Source organism: Sarcophilus harrisii, chromosome 5 (genome assembly GCF_902635505.1).
Source record: "Sarcophilus harrisii chromosome 5, mSarHar1.11, whole genome shotgun sequence".
In the NCBI taxonomy this organism is placed as follows: Eukaryota; Metazoa; Chordata; class Mammalia; order Dasyuromorphia; family Dasyuridae; genus Sarcophilus; species Sarcophilus harrisii.
The window spans coordinates 60,606,491-60,627,203 of record NC_045430.1 but is presented as its reverse complement, the minus strand read 5'-3'; the positions used below and the strand labels follow the sequence as shown (position 1 = coordinate 60,627,203).

The following is a 20,713-nucleotide window of genomic DNA, read 5'->3' as shown; positions in this document are numbered from 1 at the left end:
GAGGCCTCTACTTACCTCCACTGTGCTGTCCACCGCTTTCTCAGGGGCTTCCTTTCTGGGGGCTTTGAGAAGAAGGACCACAGAGATGAGTTTTTATCTGGTGCTGTAACCCCCAGACCCCTCCTTCCCTTCCAAATACACTTGCCCTGTGGCGTGCCCAGGCAGCCAGAACCCATAAATCACCGTGGCTGGAGGGAGGCTGTGCTGGGGACCCATTATACCTCAGGGTGAGCTGGGGACAGAGGAGGGAAGCTTCTGATTTTGACTGGGGATGGGCAGGTGGACAAATGACAGCAGAAGAACTGATCTAAATGGGGTGTATCACCCAGAAAATAGGGTTCAAGGTCTGAGGGAGAGAAGGATTGAGATCTGCTGGTGTAGAGAGAAGGGATTACCCACATGGATGAAACCTTGGGTCTTCTGAAATACTGATATAAGTAAAAGACTGATCATAATAAAATTAGTACATGATACTCAGTCTATATAGGCAGCCTATAAATATAGATATGTGTGTATACAGTCCATAAAGGTGGGTTTTAAATTCCCACCTAATACACCAGGTTTTGTATATCTCTGTATTTCTGAACATATGTGTATATACAAATATCCATCTATCCATCCACAAATGCACCTGTCTATCTACCTATAAATCTACCTATCAGGTTAAAAGCTCACCAAAGAAAGGAACTGTACTTTTTATTCTATCTCACAAGGACCCACTACTACATTTTTATGACCCTGTTGGCCCCATATGTTTTGCTTATTTTCTAATCCAATATTCCAGATAGGGGACTATTGACCACCAGTGAGAGAACAGAAGACATCCTAGGGGATAACACAGCTGAGTCTCTTGACCTTTTAACCACTCAAATGACCAATTTCCTCTCTTTGCCTCTGTTCTTTTTTCCCCTCCAAAGAAGCATAAAAAACTATTCTGCTATGGGGTGAAGCACAAAGGAAAATTCCATTTCTAGGCAGGGGCTTGGAAAATGAATGAAAAGCCATTCTATATGCCAGAGCCACTAGACTCTTATTTTTACTCTTCTATTGATAGCAACAAAACCCCATTTGGGTGAGTCAGTACTTTAGGTCTGCTAGGTCTGCTTTCCCTTCAGTAAGATGAAAATGTTCTTTTCTCCTTCCAGTGAACTTAGAGCTACTCATTAGAAAAGAAGGGTGAAGGGACTTGAGATCCTTCAAGTCCTTGAAGAACTGATGAAAAGGCATTTCATTGCCTAGAATAATGAAGCTAGCAAATCAAAGATGGAGGCAATCTAGGGTAGGTTGGATGGTGTCTGTCTCTGTGAGGACACATTTCAATTTTAGTACAGAAATAGTTATGTAGACACTGAATCATGTACCTGCCACACAAAGAAATTCTACTAAAAACCATGCTGTGGGCTTAATAAGAAATTGTTCTCAAGTCAAACTCAGTTACATTCAATGCATTGACATGAGAGTCTCTTTCAACGTTTTCAACCTTCAGGTTGATCCATATATTAGCAATAGTTGAGTAAATTGTTATGACCTTATGGTGACCATCTGCCTGGGTCAATCTCCTACCCAGTATTCCAGACTAAAGCCTACTGACCATTGTGAGAGAACAAAGGAACTCCCAGAGGACCAGGCCACAGAATCGCCTGACCTTTTAAACTCAAGAATGGCCACTTTCTTCTTTTTGATTTTTGTCCTTTTTCCCTTCATGTTCACCCCACCATTTTCTAGCTAAACTACTCTTCAATCCAATCTAATTCAATAAGTATTTATACTTCACTTCTCTGAGGTTTGTATAATGGAACTAATAAAACTCGAACCACCTACATTACAAAATCATTGGAACGAAAAGTGCTTTGTAAATTTTAAATCTCTCTATAAATGTCAGATATTATTATAGAAGAATTATTGATAATTATTCTGGTTATCTCAAGAGATTTTAACCCTCTTTCTCTTCCCTGTTCTCTTTTTGTTTGAAGCAAGTGAGGAGCAGAGGAAAACTGTGTACTCTGAGGTACCACTTCATGCTTCTCAGATTGGCTAAGATGACAGGAAAAGATGATGAGAAATATTGAAGAAAATGTGGGAAAACTGAGATGCTAACACATTGTTAGTGGAGTTTGAACTGATTTAATCATTCTGGAGAGTAATTTGGAACAATGTCCAAAGGGCTATAAAACTGTGCATACCCTTTGATCCAGCAGTGCTTCTATTAGGCTTGTATCCTAAAGAGATCATAAAAGAGGGAAAGGGATTCACAGGTGCAAAAATGTTTGTGGTAGCTCTTTTCGTAGTGGCAAGAAACTGGAAATTAAGTGGATATCCCTCGGTTGGATGATGGCTAAATAAGTTATGGTATGTGAATACTATGAAATAGTATTGTTCTATAATAAATGATCAACAGAATGATTTCAGAAAGGCCTGGAGAGACCTACATAAACTGATGCTGAGTGAAATGAGCAGAACCAGGAGAAGATTGTACACAGCAACAACAAGATTATGTTATGTCATGATCAGCTCTGAAGGATTTGGCTCTTTTCAACAATGAGATGATTCAGGCCAATACCAATAGATTTGTGATGATGAGAGCCATCTATATCCAGAAAGAGGACCATGGGGACTGAATATAGATCACAACATAGTAATTTCACCTTTTTTGTTGTTATTTGCTTCCTTTTTCACTTTTTTCCTTTTTTATCTCATTTTTCTCATGCAGCATGGAAATATGTATAGAAGAATTGCACATGTTTAATATATATTGTATTACTTGCTGTCTAGGGGAGGGAGCGGGAGGAAGGGAGGAGAAAATTTGGAACACAAGATTTGAAAGGTGAAAGTTGAAAACTATCTTTGCATGTATTTTGAAAAATAAAAAGCCATTATCATTTAAAGAAAAAGAAAGAAAAACTATGTTGGCTGTTGGCTTTTGATGGGCAATCTGAGGGCAAAAGGAAGGAAGGAGCTAGGGACATATGAACAAAAACAATACAAAATCTGCACTGACTTGAATTTGTGGGACTGAATGATTTGAGAAAACATTTTTGAAAATGCATTAAAGGATAATCTAGAAAGAATGGTGCAAATGTACCAAAATGTAGAAGTGGCAAATCTGCCTGAACTTTTTTTTTTTTTGCCTCTCTACAGAAGAATGACTTAGACTATGTTATTTTAGCTTATGAGAGAATGTACAATTGGGGTACTTAAAAATAATGGAAGATTAGGACATCTCTCTCATTCTTGTTTCCTTTCCTTAAGCCACCAAAATATATATTCTCCTGAGGTTTCTAAAAGAAGATTTTATGAATAACTGAATAACTTTATCAATCCTCTATGGCACTGCTGTTTTTCAGAAAGTCCTAAAAATCTCACCTTTGGTGACAACAATTAGGCCTTTTTTTTTCCTCCATGGACTTTTTCCTCCAATAAAATCTCATTGAAATGAATCAGCATTTGGGGGTCTCATTTTTCCCTTTAATGGGAATTTCCTCCCTCCTCTTTCTGTGAACTTAGAGCTCTTAATTAGAAAAGAAAGGAGAATCTGGAAACTGCTTTTTTCAAAATAACGTCCCAGAAAACCAAAGCTATTGCTCTTGATGAGGTTCCTCAAAGAGTTAAAAATTCTGGGATTTTTCTGTAGTTGGGTAGGAGACAAGTGTTCGGAGGGTCTGGCCTTGGATGGTCAAGACATGGAGCAGTTGCTTACCTATAGGAGATCCTTGCTTTGATTGTGGGTCAGGTTGAGTTCCACTGGACTTAAATGAAAGTGTCTTGGTTCCTTGCTGCTTCTCCAGCTCCCCTGAGTGATGAGAACAGAGTGAAAAGAAAGCAGGCACGAGATGGAAGTTGGAAAGAGATGCAATGAGAAAATATAATGGGAAGGAGGAGGAGGAAGAGGAACAGCGCTCAATAGAGCTAGGAGAAGCAAAAACTGAGCTCAGGGCTGGTGATCAGACTTCCTAAACCTGCTTCTCCAGCCGGAGCTGAACCAAACACATCTCAACTTGTTGAGAATTTGATCTCCAGGACTAGCATTGCCAAAAGCAAACAAATTACCTCTAATCCACAGGGAATTAAAGGCTACTAAGATCAATTATGGTGCTTTTGAATTTCTCCCTGACTCCAAATAAATGCATTTTTAAATGAAGTTTTTTTTTCAAAGTATCAGTTTAGTCACTTTTCTGTTATCTAACTCTTTGTGACCCTGCTTAGGATTTTCTTGGCACTGGGTACTGGAATGGTTTGCCATTTCCTTCTTCAGATCCTTTTTCAGATGAGGAAACTGAGGCAGATGGGGTTAAGTAGCTTGCCTAAGTAGCTAATCAGTGTCAGAATCTGAATTTGAACTCAGGAAGATGAGACTTCCTGACTCCAGACCTGGTGCTCTATCCACTGGTACCATATAGCTGCCCCTTTTCAAAGAATTGTTCTTTTTGAATCCAAGACATTTTTCCTAGTTATCTCCTTTTTCATCTCTCTTTTCTTCCTTCTTTCTTATCTTTTTCTTTTAACTTTTCTTGTCTTTTTTTGACTCTTATTTTCCCTGTTACTGCTAAACACTTTCTTGATTCATTTGCTCTTTGCATTATCTGAATAAGAGGATCAGCACCTTACAAACAGATTCTAACAATATTTGTGCATTCATATTTTCTAGAGAGATTTTGCTACTGATTAGGAAAGGGAAGGGGAGCTAGAGCTCCACCAAAGGCTACTTTAATGTCTCATCATGATGAGTGTCATTATAATGTAAGCTTTCAGATGCTACACAGCAAGAAAAGCCCAGTGCAAGACTGTGTGTCTGTCGTCCAAGGCCCAGCCGAATTAAGTAGAGTTTCAGGATAAGGAGGTTAGCCACTGGGCAACAAATGTTTTTGGTCTGAGACAGACAGACATACACACATAAATGTGTGTACAAACATACTTTTTTTTGGCAGAAACTTATGTAACTACATGCAAATTTATGCACAGATGTACATCTACACAAGGACACAACTCATGAGAATTGCTTATTAAGTTTGTTAGAAGAGAGATTGTGATCTCTGTTAGTCGAGGGAGAATACATTCTGATTAAATCACTGACTTTTGAAGTGCTGAAATAAATATTTGCTTCTCAGTACTTTACTAATAATATTGGTTGCGTTTAGTACCATCAGGTCTAGAAAATTTTGGGCAGGGGACATTTAAATAGTTTATTATATCAGAACAGAACCTGAGCAGAGGTTGTATTCCTGCCCATCTATTCTTCTCAGGGGAAGAATATCTGAAAAGAACATATTATTGTTTTTCTGGATAGAATTGCAGAAATGAATACTAGAAAGGAAATTTTAAAGAATACATTTCAGAAACAAAAATCAAAGAAAGTGAAAAATTTTATTTTCATGTATTTTAGTTTTCTCTTAATTTTTTTTATTTTACTATTATTTGACAAATTTTCTAGAATTAAAAAAAATGTATCCATTTATAGTGAATGTTAGATAAATTATGCTGGAGAAAACCAGACTATAAAGTCAGAGAAGCAGGGCAATAGGTATTACCCCTAAAGAAGTAACATAGTTAGATAGATGAAGGGGAACAAGGTTTTTCACTTTTCAAAAATGTTGTCTTTATTAATTTAGAAAAATTTCCATTCAGTTGGCTATAACACAGAAAAGAAGTATTTTTATCTGTAGTAGTTATTCATGTTTCTTTTACTTAATTAATTTGTCTTTAGTTATCTTTTTTCCCTTAAGAGACATATGTAATATATTATGATACTACAAAATTTAACAAATGGACATTCATGCCTCACTGGTTGTGTTTATGTTTCTTAAATAAAAAATAATTAGTGAATCACTTTCAACTAGGAACTAAACATAACTTTCACATCAAAATGGAATATAAAAATATCATGCCAGCTGCACCAGAATTAAATGAATACTTTATTTAGTTGGGGTTCCTTGCTTAAAACTGGGTTAAAGTCCTTGCTCTGTCTCATTTGTTGTGTGATCTTGGGTAATTTATTTAAGCTCTCTGAAGTTCATTTTTCTCACAGGGACTACCTTAAAGGGTTGTGGTCATATAATGTATATGAAAGCTTTTTATGACAAGGTATATAAATATCATTATTCATTAAGTATGTATATACATGTACATACTTGGAGAAAGGAAGAAATAAATAGTATAATTTTTTTTGTCCATCACTTCCTACTTTCTAGACTTCTTTTTTGATGTGGGAAGCAAAGAAGCATGCAAAGAAAAAGGGAAGCATATGGGGTCATGTGGATGTGTGTGTGTGTGTGTGTGTGTGTGTGTGTGTGTATGTGTGCAAAATTAAAGTTGCCAAAAGAACAAAAGTTCACATTCTCCTAGAAGAATATCTCTGTCTCTGTCTCTCCCCCTCTGTCTCTGTCTCTCTCTGAATTCTGTTTGTCTGTCTCTCTTCCCTCTTTGTTTTGAGTCTATCTATCTATCTCTTCCCCTCTCTCTTGCCCTCTGTTTTTCTCTCTGTGTCTGTCTCTACCCCTCTGTCTCTCTCTGAATTCCTTCTCTCTCTTTCTTTTTCCCCGTTTCTGTATGTTCTCTCTCCCTCTGTCTCTGTCTCTCTCTGAATTCTGTCTGTCTCTCTCCCCCTTTTATTTTTGTCTCTTTGTGTCTGTCTCTCCTACTCTCTCTCTGAATTCTCTCTCTCTTTCTCTCTCCCCGTTTCTGTATGTCTGTCTCTCTCCTTCTGTCTCTGTCTCTCTCTGAATTCTGTCTGTCTCTCTCCCCCTTTTATTTTTGTCTCTCTGTGTTGGTCTGTCTCTTCCCCTCTCTCTCCCCCTCTGTTTTTGTCTCTCTGTGTCTGTCTCTCCTACTCTGTCTCTCTCTGAATTTTCTCTCTTTCTTTTTCTTTCCCTCTGTTTCTGTATGTCTGTCTCTCCCCCTCTGTCTCTGTCTCTCTCTGAATTCTATTTGTCTGTCTCTCTCCCTTTTGTTTTTGTTTCTCTGTGTCTGTCTGTCTCTCTCCCCTTTTTTGTCTCTCTGTGTCTGTCTCTCCTACTCTCTCTCTCTGAATTTTCTCTCTTTATTTTTCTTTCCCCCTGTTTCTGTATGTCTGTCTCTCCCCCTCTGTCTCTGTCTCTCTCTGAATTCTATTTTTCTGTCTCTCTCCCTTTTGTTTTTGTTTCTCTGTGTCTGTCTGTCTCTCTCCCCTTTTTTGTCTCTCTGTGTCTGTCTGTCTGTCTCTTCCCCTCTCTTTCCCCCCTCTGTTTTTGCGTTTCTGTCTGTCTGTTTCTCTCCCTCTGTCTCTTCTCTCTCTGAATTATTTCTCTTTCTCTCTCTCTCCCTCCCCCTGTGTAGTCAGGAAATACATTGGCAGCCTTACATTCAATTCGGATCTGTTCCAGCTCCGTGACCTCAGCGATGGATTCTTTCAAGTCCTCCACAAACTTCTGCAACTCCTCTGAACCCAGGGCACAGAAATGCAATACCTGCTTCTTTTCAGAACCTGACACTGGAGTCACCAGTGTGATGCCATGGGAATGATCTGGAAAAGGAATACAGGGATACGCACATGCAGTGAGAAAGGAAAACAGGTAGCGTTAGCCTGGGGTGGAGAGTGAGAACAGGCTTTTTTGTAGGACTTGTCCTCTGACCCTTTAAAGCAGTCTCATAAACTACCTTCCCTTCCTCATCCCCTGTACATCCCCTGAAATGATTGATTACCCATTGTCATCATCTCTGGCTCTGAGACAGACTTACACTCGTTTTCAAAAAGGTGGAACTGCATCCCTAGCAGGCCCACTGACTTGCAGAAAGTATACGTGGAGGAAGTCTTCTTCTTTGGGCAAAGCTTGAGGATCTGCCCGAGAAAGAGAGTCAGATAGACACACACACACACAGACATCCACAACAAAGCATAAAAATATACATGCAGATGTTTATATACATATATAAAACAAGTAGACACAGACAGACATATAGAGAGATATCAAAGTTAGGCAACCAACCTCTCCCCAAGACCTAAGCCATCTTTCCAGCCCCTCTGTTTATTATGATGGGAGACCTTTAGCGCTTCTTCCCCCTTCCATGTTTAAATTTATTTTTTTAAATTCTTTATTGATAATAATGGTTGGGATACTTTCACCAATTGAAAAGAAGAACAGGGCTGGCAAATGAGCACGAGAGCAAATTCCTCTTTCTAACTGGAGAAACGGATCTCCATTGACCCCTTGGAGGTCTCCTTTTCCCAGCTATGATATGACCTCTTATCACAGATTTCCCAAATTTCAGAGTTGGAAGAGATCTTATAGTTCATTTAATCTAATGTCTGGCACAGGGTGTTTCAGAAGAATTAGCTGTTATTTTGGGTCTTCAATTGGCATGTGGATGACCATGTGGATGGAGAGGCAGAGGGGAAATGGGAAGGAGAGAGGGAAAGGGGAAGGGGAAGAGAAAGACAGAAGGGGAAAGAAGAAGGGGAGGAAAGAAGAAAAAGATAGAGGGAGAAAGAAGAGAAGAGAAGAAAAGAGAGGAAAGGAGAAGAGAGAACAGAGAAAGAGAGGGAAAGGAGAAAGAAAGAGAAGGGAATAAGGAAGAAGGGAGAAAGACACAGAGAGGGACAGAAAAGGAGAAGAAGAATGGAGGAGAGAGAAAGAAAGGGAGAGAAAGAGAGAGAGAGAACACTTGCTCTATAGCCCACTGAGGGATGGCCTAGCCCTCCCAGGCCCCCAGGCCTTCTCACCACCAGCAGGTCATTGAAGAGGAACACCTCCCTTTGGTGGGCTGCTTGCTTCTGTAACTTGTTCACATCAGTCACTTCGAAGAGACGGCTGCAGCAGACCAGGCGTCGGTGTGGGACTGACAGCACCTGGCAACCAGAAGGTTGGAAGGCCGTGGGATTGCAGATAGTGGAAGGGAAGGGGGGAAAAAACGAGCCCTGACCTCAGACTCACAGAATATTAGAGCTAAAAGGGACCTTTAGATCTTTTTGCCCAACTCTTATTTTAAAGATGGGGAAATTGAGTCCAGAAAGGTGGAATGATGTGTCCTTATAGAAAGCCCTGAGTCTTTTGACCCCAAGACAGGATTCTTCCTGCTGTGCCATATTCAATTCTTTGGAAGCTCCACTATGGAGCTTGGGGCAAAGAATTTCCTGAGAGAAGTCAGTGTAGGTGAAAGAGGAACTTTACAAAGGAGAGAATAGAGCAAAGGAAGAGGGCAAAGCTTTTTCCTTGATCTCCACACCACAGAAGATGGACTCACAGAATGTTAGAGGTAAAAGGGATCTTGCAGATCACGTGTTTCGATCTCTTCATTTGATAGATGAAGACACTGAGACAAAGTGACTTGCCCAAGAGCACATTAGTGGCAAAGCTGGGATTAAAATTCACCCCAGTGACCTCCCCACCACACCAAATGGAGAATCACAGGATTATAGGATTTTAGAGCTGGAAAGAACCCAATAGATCTTCTAATATAACTCATTTAATAGCCTCTTAACCCCTGAGTGCCATGGTTTCTGCAACTGGAAAATGGGGATTTTAACAGCACCTACTTCCCAGGTTTGTAGTGAAGAACAAATGAGTTGATGTCTGTAATGTTACTTAGCATAGCGCCTGGCAATAGTAGGCACTTAACAAATCCTTGTTCCTTTCTCTAGTTGAAGAAACAGATCCAGACAAGTTAGATGACTTTCCCCAATGTCATACAAGTAGTAATGATAGTATTAGGGTTTGAACACAAGTCCAGTTATGGCAAAGACAGAACTCCAGTAAAGCATTTTTTTATTCTACCACAGAGCTTCCAATCTCAAGGAAACTCAGAGCTATTAGGATTTGCTGCCCAGGATGAAGGTTTTCTTCCTAGTCCCCCAGACACACTAAAACCATCTGAGAACATCAACAATTCATCCTGCCCTGAGAAAGTAGATTCCAAGAGCTCTCAGGACTCAACCCATGGATCACCCAGAACCATTTCATCTCAACTTGTTTCACTTTTAGGATCCAGCAAGAGGGTGAGAGAGAAAGACAGCAGAGAATGGACAAGAGAAGGAAAGACAAAGCAAAAGGGAAGAGATTAGGAGTCAATCAGGAGAGAAGAATTGAGACCTGAGGGAAAGAGAGAATGGTCCCCTGTGCAAAGCAGATATTTCCTATGTAGTCTAGTCTGATGGTTCTGACTTACTGTTTTCATGCCCACAATGGACTTCTCCACCTTGGTGACATAGGTGACGTGGTCCTCATTGGATTTCAATTCCTTCTGCTGAATCCTTTCATAGATGCCCACCACCAGCTCTCGGGGTATGTCGGCTCCATCATCCACACCTAGCAGAACAAGATATATATATATATATATATATATATGTATATATGTATATATATATATGTATATGTATACATATATATGTATATATATATATATAAAATATACATTATATATATATACACACACAATATACACACATGATACACACATATATACACATGACATATATATATATATATATATATATATATTGACAAACTAAGCAAAAGAGGCAACTTTTGATAAGAATTTTCTCCTCAACTGAGGCAAGAGGCTTTAATGTGGTGGAAAGCAGAGAAGGTCACTGAATTCCCAGAAAGTATGAAAGACAATAGCATCATTTCTCCTATAAGATAGCTCTGCGCCTTTTGAGACAGCATGCCTTTGGTACCCCTTCCTTCCACAGAATTTTCTCCCATGCTTCCTTCAACTCAAATATGATGTTTATAAAGTTAGCCGAATTAACGGGCTTTGTCCTTGTCCTTGACCTGAAAAAAGAGCTTTGAGCAAGGAAGAAAGAAGGAAAGTGAATGAATACACCCCCCCAATTCTAGGATACTGTTGGTAGGCTTCCTTTGTTCCCCATCATTGGTTCTGTGGTTCAAGGGCAGCTGGGAAAAGTTAGAGCTGGTAGAGCTCATAAAATGATCTTTTAGATGGCTTAAATGAGATGGGACTGGGATTTGATGGCACTCAGTCACAGAATATTGGAGGGAGAAGGGAACTTCAGAGATTTTAATTCAATTCCTTTATTTTAAAGATGAGGAAAGAGGAACCCAATAAGGTAGAATGATTTATCCTAAATCACAAATACAAAGGAGAGCTGGGGATTCTTGGTCTGTGCTGACAAAAGTGAGCTGGGATGCAGGGAATGGGAAGGGTGGGGGACTTTTGTCTAAGGTCTATAGTGGAAAGCACTATATGGTCTGGAAGATGATCCATTTAAGTTCTGACTAAGGATCTGGCAGCTTCATGGATTTTGCTGAGTGGAAAGGGAAGAAGCAAGGAGACTCAATACCTGGACCAGTAAGGGGAGGTCATATTCAAGGCATTCCTCCTATACCTCCACTATTCCCTTGGAGTTTACAGTTCTAGCACTTAAAAAACAGGATTAAAAAAAATAACTACTATCTTTGTACCTCTTAGGTTCCGGATGAAATCCTCCAGCATCATCTTTCGGTCAGGCTTGATATTAGGACTATACATGTCCGTGTTGAGTAGGATGATGGCAAAGGCAAGGATGAAGATGGTGTCAGGGTTGTGAAACTGCTGGACTACTTCGGGATTGCACATGCAGTAGCGCTGGCTTGGGGAAACATATAGAACATGTTCACTAAGACCTCCTGTCCTTTCTCCTTAAGCTATAGCAGGAGAGTGTAGGCTGCACAGCAGCATGGACGGCACAGGAGCCTGGGGTCTTTAAATATATGGCCGATTTTTGTATAAGAACTTCCCAAAGAGAGATAGCAGCATGGATGGCATAGGAGCCTGGGGTCTTCAGATATATGGCCGATTTTCATTTTGTCCTAGAATACTTACTCTTCCTAGAATACTCTCCCTAACTAGACTATATTCTCCAGGATGGAGGGACCATTTCTTATATTCCTTCACATACCCCACAGTACTCTCAAGTCTTTGTGACTTGGCTCATCCAGTTCTCTAGGTGTGGAATGACATTCTTGCTCTTCTCCCGCTGAATCCTTAACCACTTATTAAAGCCCAATTTGAATAAATGGCACTTCCTCTGGAAACATTCCCTGGATTGTTCTAGTTGATAGAAATGGTGGATCTATGTTTGTATCTGTGTAATGCACTTCCTACTGTCATATTTATGCCGTTGTAGGTGTCTGTGTTGGTACTTTATCTCCCTACTAGACTTTTTGTTGTTTCTAGTCATTTCAGTCTTGTCTGACTTTTTATGACCCTATTTGGGATTTTCTTGGCAAGACACTAGAGTGGTTTGCCATTTCCCTCTCATTTTACAGATGAGGAAACTGAGGCAAACACCGACTTCCCCAGGGTCACACAACTACTATGTATCTGTGGCCAGATTTGGACGCAGGTTTTCTTGCCTCCAAGTCTGACATTCTGTCCACTGTGCTCCCTAGCTGACCTATACTAGATTATAAGCTCTATGAGGGCAGAAATCTCATTCTATTCAAACTTTATCTTACCCTCAGACCCCAACACAACGCTCTGCATGGAGTTAATGCTTTAATAAACAATGGCTGCTTCAGCCTTGCTCCAATAGGCAGTCAGCAAAGACTTGATGACTGGCTGACTAGTTGATATGGTTGCCTGAGGGATGGGGAGTAGAGAAAGTCTTGATGATGCTTCCCTCTTCCCCTATTCCCAAATGTTATAAATATTGACTTTTTCCCACTTCTTTCCTACTGTCACCAAATGTTGGCTAATTTCCCACAATCTGAGGCTCTTCCTTCTCTTCCCCCTCCCCCAGAATTTTCTTTCCCAAAGATTCTGGGATTTAGACGGGATTTGGGGTCAGATCTCAAGGACACTCTTACCTGAAAGCTTCAATGAGCCGCTCCACCTTCTGCGCCTCTCCTTGGACCCGGATGTGGGCCTGGAATTTCCTCAGGGCCTCGTCTAGTTCCATGTTGGAAAAGTCCATTTCATCCACCACACAGCTTGGGGGAATAGGTAGGGGGCAGAGACAGGATAGAAAAGGGAGATGGTCAGAACAGGTTCCATCATGTAAAACTTCTTCACATCAAAGGGAAGTTAAATCGATATGGAGTACAGATCAACCTCTCCTTCACTCTGTGGAAACCCCATTCCATTTGATAGGTGTTAGCTTTTATAGCCTATGGATAGTGGGTGGGAGAATGAAAAAGAAGGAAGAAGATGACCCCATCATTCTTTCCAGTTATTATTCCAAAGCCAAACAGAAATTAGTCAATGAGCATGAAGGCATTGTACTAAGCCTTCAAAAAATTAAACAAGAAACAAGCATTTATTAAGTGCCTATATTCCATTTGCTAGACAATGGGCATATAGAGAGAAACTAGTCCTAGAATCACTAAGTGCCCTAGCCAGAAATGCCCTAAGTGGAAAAGAGACTTGTATTTAAACTCAAAGTTGAACAACCAGGATTTAAATCTCAGCTGTTCCATTTATTGGGGTATGATTATAGCAAGTTACTCAACTGCTCTGTCTTGAAGTCTTTCATTTCTGTAAATGTCTCCAACAATGCCTTCATGTTTTTGAGAGGATTGAGTTCGATAATATATAATGCATATGTTTTATACTTTGTTAATAGCTATGACATTTAACCTCTCTATCTCACTTTCTACATCCCTACAATGGAAGTAATACTAGCATCTCTTCCCAGGATTGTTATGAGGATCAAATGAGTTAATATTTGTAAAGTACTTTGCAAACCTTAAACTGCATTTATGTAAATGCTAGCTATTATTATTATTATTTAATTCCCCACCACACTTTGGGTTATTTTGATCTGCTATAATTTTCCTCTGGTTTGGATTTAGATTTCCCTTTTAGGCCTTTACTCACATACATTGCACACATTAGGTACATCTGAGAACCAAAACCAGATCTTCACCCACATATTCATTCCTCAGGCTTCTTGATAATACAGAAGGAATTCTCTCCCCTTACTAGAGGGATTCTGGCAGGGCAGCCCTGGGCATTCTTGTAAAAATAAGTATGTCTTCAGGAATTTTCTTACATATCCCATTTTTCCTGGTATGATGTTTTCTTTTTAATCCCTTTAAATTACCTTTTTTCCTCCTCTTTCCACCAAACACACACACACACACACACACACACACACACACACACACACACATATATATATACATGAAAAAAGATAGAATTCTCAGTCTTTTTCTCAAATTTCTCTTCCAGTTTTAAATCCCATCATCCTGTGATCTCTAACCCTTCTTGCAATTGCTTCAGAGTTCAAGTTCTTCAGTTTACCAGCTCACAGTTTATTCACCAAGAAAGAAAAAGCTAAGTCCCAAGAAGCAAGATGAGTCATCCATGGAGAATTGTTTGTTTGCCTGCTTGATTTCCCTTTTCCTTCAACCTGAAGCTTATCACAGGAGCCATTAAAGGTAGTTTATGGAGCTGAAGAAGCTCTCAGAGCCGTGTGCTTTTCTCCCCACCCTTCGCTTTCCCTCTCTCACCCCAGCCTGCTTTCCCCTTCAATCTTCTTTCCTTTGGTTATTTTTATAGTCCCACATGATTGCCAGAGGCTCTGTCAAGCTAGACTGAGTTCACTGGTTTGACAAGAAGATATGGCTCTATGCCAGTCTCACCTGTCTTCCATTCCCTGGAATTCACAGGATAACAAAATTGAGTGCTAGAAGGTGCCCTGGAATGCATCCTAACCCTTTTATTTTATAGATATGTAAACTAAATCCTTAAAAGGTCAAGAAACTTGGCCAGCATCATAGGCAGTATCTGAGCTGTGCCTTGAGTCCTTGTTTTCTGACTTAAAAATCCATTGTGCTTTTCACAAGACTTTCCCCCCTCTTTTTCCATGTCTAGTACACACACAGCTCTTCCTTTTTAACCTTGGTCTTTGTCTTTTTCCAGGTGAGAATGAAAGAATATATCAGAGGCTTGAGCTCCAAGAACTGTTGTCAAGTAGCCTAGAATTTTGCAGGATTCATAGATTTAGAATTTTAAGGGACCTTAGTGATCATCCAGTCCAATTCCTTCATTTATGAATCAAGAAATGGAGAAGTTCAGTGAGGCTGAGACTGACTGTAGATATTCAAGTCATGGTAGAAGAGATTTTATTGGTAAGCAGAATTTCCCACCTTGGACAGGTTCTGAGGTTTATGTTCCTTGAATAAAGCACAGATATGACAAGAAGAGAGAGGCTACGAAGGAGTAACAGGAAACAGGAATAGGGATCAGCCATAGCTCCACTTGCTGTCTCCTGCTAGTGCTTGGAAAGTATCTAAAAGCCTAATCAGATTTTCCTTGGCAACCCTATTGCTCTCTCAAATCTATTCCATTTTTGTCAATCCTGATGCTTAATTTATCTCTTCATTTTGTCTGTAACTTCTCCTAAATAAATAAACTTTTGACAAAACAAACAAACAAATGAGTGAATGAATAAATAAATAGGTGAACAAAGGAATGAATGGCTAAATGAATAAATGAAGAAAGGAAGAAGGAAAGGAAGAAAGGAAGGAAGGAAAGAAGAAAGAAAGAAAGAAAGAAAGAAAGAAAGAAAGAAAGAAAGAAAGAAAGAAAAAGAAAGAAAGAAAGAAGAAGGAAGGAAGAAAGAAGGAAAGAAAGAAAGAAAGAGAAAGAAAGAAAGAAAAAAGGAAAGAAAGAAGGAAGGAAGGAAGGAAGAAGAAAGAAAGAGAAAGAAAGAAAGAAAGAAAAAAGGAAAGAAAGAAGGAAGGAAGGAAGGAAGAGAAAGAAAGAAAGAAAGAAAGAAAGAAAGAAAGAAAGAAAGAAAGAAAGAAAGAAAGAAAGAAAGAAAGAAAGAAAGAAAGAAAGAAAGAAGAGAAGAAGAAAGAAAGAAGAAGAAGAAAGAAAGAAAGAAAGAAAGAAAGAAAGAAAGAAAGAAAGAAAGAAAGAAAGAAAGGAAAGAAAGGAAAGAAAAGAAAGAGAAGGAAGGAAGAAAGAAGAGAAGAAAGAAAGAAAGAAAGAAGAAGAAAGAAAGAAAGAAAAGAAAGAAAGAAAGAAGAAGGAAAGAAGAGAAGAAGAAGAAAGAAAGAAGAGAAAGAAAGAAAGAAAGAAAGAAAGAAAGAAAGAGAAGGAAAGGAAAGAAAGAAAGAAAGAAAGAAGAAAGAAAGAAGAAGAAGGAAAGAAGAAGAGAAAGAAAGAAAGAAAGAAAGAAAGAAAGAAGAAGAAGAAGAGAAGAAGGAAGAAGGAAGGAAGAGAAGAAGAAAGAGTCAGAAAGAGACATATAGAAGTTCAAGGAAGGAAGAAGAAAGATGATTTAAGAAGCTCAGATAGATTGATTAGTAAAGTCAGTAGATAGTAAGCAAGATCTCCATAATGGATAGCTTTATCTTAGAAAGAGTCTGATAATTTGATTTCTTTTGTATCAATGATTAACATCATTATATACGATAGTAGTTATAAAGACTAGAGAGTCAGAAAGATTTAAGAGGATCGTGATCAAAAATAGGAGGTAGAGATAGTTGATTTTTATTCAGGAAACTGTCAGTGCCAAATTTGACTGTTAGTAAATAAGAGATTGATCTACGATTAGAGCATCAAATACTTGAGGCTAGCATTTTCAAGTATTATCAGAGAGATCCGTTGATACAATACGTAGTCATTAGGAGAATGATGTTTTTATCTATGGTTCATCTCACAAGAGAAACAGAGGAGGATAGTTTAGTGAGAGAAGCTAAGAATGATAGAGAGAAGTTAGGATTAGAAGCGAGTAGATCTTGATTCCAGGCTCACTCCTTCTAGCCCCAGCCTCAGAGTTAAGACCTGATGGTTGATCAATTTCTTGAATCACTTGTAAGTTGCTAAACTTTTCTATCTCCAAGCTCTCCTCAAGTGAGTAAAAGATTTGTCAGTTAGTAAAATGAACTTATCAGCATTGACATGTGAATGGACAAGTAAATCAAGCAAGAATAAAACAGTTGAGGTTTACTCAGGATATTGATAGGGATGGAATTATGATGACAGGAAAGAAATTAAAGGAAATGATGATAGGGAGAGGACTTGATCTACAAGTACAATGGTAGGCAGAGGAGCAGAGCTGAAGCACCATGAAGTAAAACTCTACAATCCCCCCCATAGTTGATAATTTTTTTTTCATGACAAGATTGTTGACTGGAAGGGTACCTAAATGAAGAGAAAAGGGATCAGAGAGGGGAATGTGTAATTGTCTCATCATCAAGTCCATAGTGAGCAGCAAAGCAATGCTAATTCTATGTCTTTCAGCAAGAAGAAGGGGGCATCCATCTAGGGGAGGGGGTGGAGGGAAGTAGGGGAAAAGTTGGAATAGAAGGTTTTGCAAGGATCAGTGTTGAAAAATCACCCATGCATATATCTTGTAAATAAAAAGCTTTAATAAAAAAAAAGAAGAAGAAGAAAGGGGCATCTTCTCTCGTGGTGAGAGTTATATCTTCATGGACAATATCCTGCCTCAAGAGAAGGGACATTTGAAAATTTGAATTCCTATTGGTAAATGGTACCCAGAAGGCTTGTAAGAGTTCCATAGGAACCCAGAGATAAAAGGGCACAGTGAATAGAAGGAGATTGAATGAGAGAGAAAGGGGGCAGAATTGGATCATATGATTTATGTAATTTTTACCTTGGAAGACATGCTGAATCTATTAAAATGATGTTCAATAGGCATAATTTAGGTTCAAAAATCAGACTGTCTGAAAAAGATCTGGAGGCTTCAGTGGGCTTCATTAACTTTTGTGACTGCCATATCACTCCATTGATTCATACTAAGCTTGCAGCTCATTGGGTGCCATTTGCCAACTGGCATTCAACTTTCCCTTCTCTTGAGGCAGGATATTGTCTATGGAGATATATAATACCCATGGTGAGACAAGTTGGTCTTTTGCCCTCCTTCTTCTTGCTTAAAAACTATAGAATTAGCATTGCTTTGCTATTCACCTGTTACCTCAATAATGGGGTCACCACACATTCTTTCTTTTCATTTATGTACCCTTCCTTGAATTGTAAAAACAAAAGAAAATGAAAACAAAAAAGTTATGTTTAACCACACTTTCCCTATTTTGCCCTGGAAAAGCTGATTTTTAAAATTCAAATTATGCCAAATTATTTTTAGATTTAGCCCTATGTTCTAAACTCTTTGGACCCCAATTCTGCCATTTAGTGTGTTAGCGATCTCATCCAACTGAGAAAAAAAATCCACTTCCTTGGTCTCTTGGGGACAGAACCTAAGACCTACATACACTAACATTAGAAGGGACTTGAGAGAAAACCTAATTTTTACATATGAGAAAACTGGTACCTAGAAACAAGAAGCAGTGGATAGAGTCAGAAAGACCTGAGTTCACATGTAGCCTCAGAAACTGTAACTTTGTGACCCTGGGTATCACTTAACTTCTATTTGCCTCAGTTTCCCCATCTGTAAACTAAGCACAATAATAGCCTCCACATCCCAGAGATGGTGTGAGGATCCCATGGGATGCCTGGCATATAGTGGGTGCTAGCTATTACTATTATAATTAAGAAATAACTTGTCTAAGGGCACACAATATAGTAGTGTCAAGATTCAAACTGGGTCCCCTAGTACCAAATTTAAAGCCTTTTTCACTATCTCATGATCCTATCAGCAGAGTTCAAACAAACGTCCCCGGGCCATGATCTCATCCGGATGCACTCTCCTTCTCCCTCAGCCTTTTTGTTCATGGATACATTAAATATCCTCCCTCTCATTGTGCAGGACGGCATCCATCCCAAGTCCATGGTAGCAATAGTGGCGAGGGTACTGGGGCGGATTGGAGTGAAGGAGGAGGGAGGAAGCAGCTGCACAATTTAGGATCTGCAGGGTGGGGGGAGAGGAAAGGGGGGGCACGGTGGATGGAAGTGCAGAGGTGGAGAGAAGTGAGGAAGATGTACTCACTGGAGCACAATGGCCTATTTCCCAGCTCCTCCGCTCAGGTGACAATGCAGCAAGCCTGGGGCTGCAGCTAAAAGCTTCAGTAATGAGGCAAGAGGCCACGTGTGGAAGGGCCTTGGGATCTGGGAAGCACAGTCAGGTGGAAATTCTCCCTAATCCACTAGACACATTGCATACCAGACCTCTAGGAAAGGACTTTAGGCAAGAGCAAAGGGGAGGAAACTGGACTGGATGGAGCTGTTCTGGGAGGATAAAGTTGGTGCCGGGGGCAGGATACTGGCCCCAGTGTGGGAAGATAGGATTGGGGAGTGGGGGAAGAAGTAAATCCAGATGTTTTCAGGGACCTTGCATGCTTAGCTGTAAGCTGCAAGAGCCTTAGATCTGGAGATATTGTCTCAAATCCCAGGCCTGCCGCTTTCTAACTGTATGACTGTGGACTATTCCCCTCCCCTTTCTGGAAATTTCGGGATAATTGGTTTCTTCTGTAATCTTCTGTGTTCTGTTTTATGTATTTAAAAACATTTTTTTTCCTAAAAAAGGGTCTATAGATTCCCAGAGGCCCATAATACAAAAAGTTTAAGAACCCTTACCCTAGCTGAAAGTTAACTTTCTCTCCTCACATTTTCTCATAGCATTTTATTTCTGGATTACTTCCTGTCTCCCTCAGATAGTATCTTCCTTGAGAGCAGGGAATATGATTTTTTTATCCTTATGTCCAGCTAACACAGTGCCTTGCACATAATATGTGCTTAACAAAATTGAATTGATTTGAAAAGGCCTAACCCTAAGCAGGATTTTCAGACCAAATGGTTCTCCTCAAGAAAAAAAAAATTACTTTATATATTTATTATACTATAAACATATATAATATAACATATTATATATATTTTATACATATTTCTGTAAAGAAAATCCACTGGCTTCCAGGCAGACCATCAGAAATATGCCCCCATTTCTCTGCTCTGGCTAAGGCCCTGACCCTGACATGGAAGCATGTAGGAGAGAGCCTGCCCTCCTGCAAGTGGGATTGCACATTTACCAGTGCATCATCAGCCAATTCTCCTGCCATTTTGTTCTCTGTTTCTCGGTGACTGCCATTAGAGCATTCTCTTTAATGGAAGCTGTTCTTTCCCAAGACTTTGCAGGGGGTACTTAGAAGAAGGCATCTGTGATATAGCCAGAAAGGTGCTTCATACTTGGCTTGTGAAAGGAAAGGTTCTCAGACAAAAGCTAAGATAGTCATATATGATCACATCTGTGACTGGGAATTTCTTGGTCTCTGGCTAAATGGAATTCTTTTTCTTCTTTTTTTCCCCCTGAGGCAATTGGGGTTAAGTGACTTGCCCAGGATCACACGGCTAGGATGTGTTAAGTGTCTGAGGTCACATTTGAACTCAGGTCCTCCTGACTTCAGGGCTGGTGCTCTACTCACTGCACCACCCAGCTGCCCCCTAAATGGAAGATTCCTCTGACTCTGTGGTCCAGACCTAATCACTACTCAGCCCTGACTGGTGCTACATCCCAGCCCTTGGTGGGCCTTAGAGCATTTGCTCTTTGGTCTGTGGGAGAATCTTCTCCCTCAGCATTTTTCAAGAAGGGAAGCAGCTGCCTCTGCATCTTGATTGCCCAGTAATCTCCAGCCCTGCCATCATTCCAAGTTTGGCCCACCGGAGCTGTTCCTGATATTGGGACCCAGGTACCACCAAGATGGCATAAGGAATCCTGAAGTTTAAGAGAATACAAGAAACAGGTGGAAGAGTACCAGAAGCCCTGAGTTCAAGACCCAGTCTTCTGACATCCGGTTGTGGGACAACGGGTAAATCACTCTCCTCTCTGGACTGATTTCCTCATTTCATAAAACAAGGAGCTTAGAAGAAATGTTCTCCG

General features: G+C 39.8%; 1 protein-coding gene across 4 annotated transcripts in view; it reads right to left on the bottom strand.

Annotated features, from left to right (window-relative positions):
* IQSEC3 (IQ motif and Sec7 domain ArfGEF 3) overlaps window positions 1-20,713 on the bottom strand; it is a 158,441-nt gene that overhangs the window by 10,747 nt on the left and 126,981 nt on the right. For all 4 annotated transcript variants that reach the window (XM_031939388.1, XM_031939389.1, XM_031939391.1 and 1 more), the window contains exons 6-13: window positions 12,780-12,902; window positions 11,394-11,560; window positions 10,135-10,274; window positions 8,693-8,818; window positions 7,711-7,810; window positions 7,334-7,495; window positions 3,698-3,790; window positions 16-62 (exon numbers count right to left, since the gene is read on the bottom strand). In XM_031939388.1, coding sequence (XP_031795248.1) covers window positions 16-62; window positions 3,698-3,790; window positions 7,334-7,495; window positions 7,711-7,810; window positions 8,693-8,818; window positions 10,135-10,274; window positions 11,394-11,560; window positions 12,780-12,902 — 958 coding nt within the window. The remainder of the gene's footprint in view (window positions 1-15; window positions 63-3,697; window positions 3,791-7,333; window positions 7,496-7,710; window positions 7,811-8,692; window positions 8,819-10,134; window positions 10,275-11,393; window positions 11,561-12,779; window positions 12,903-20,713) is intronic.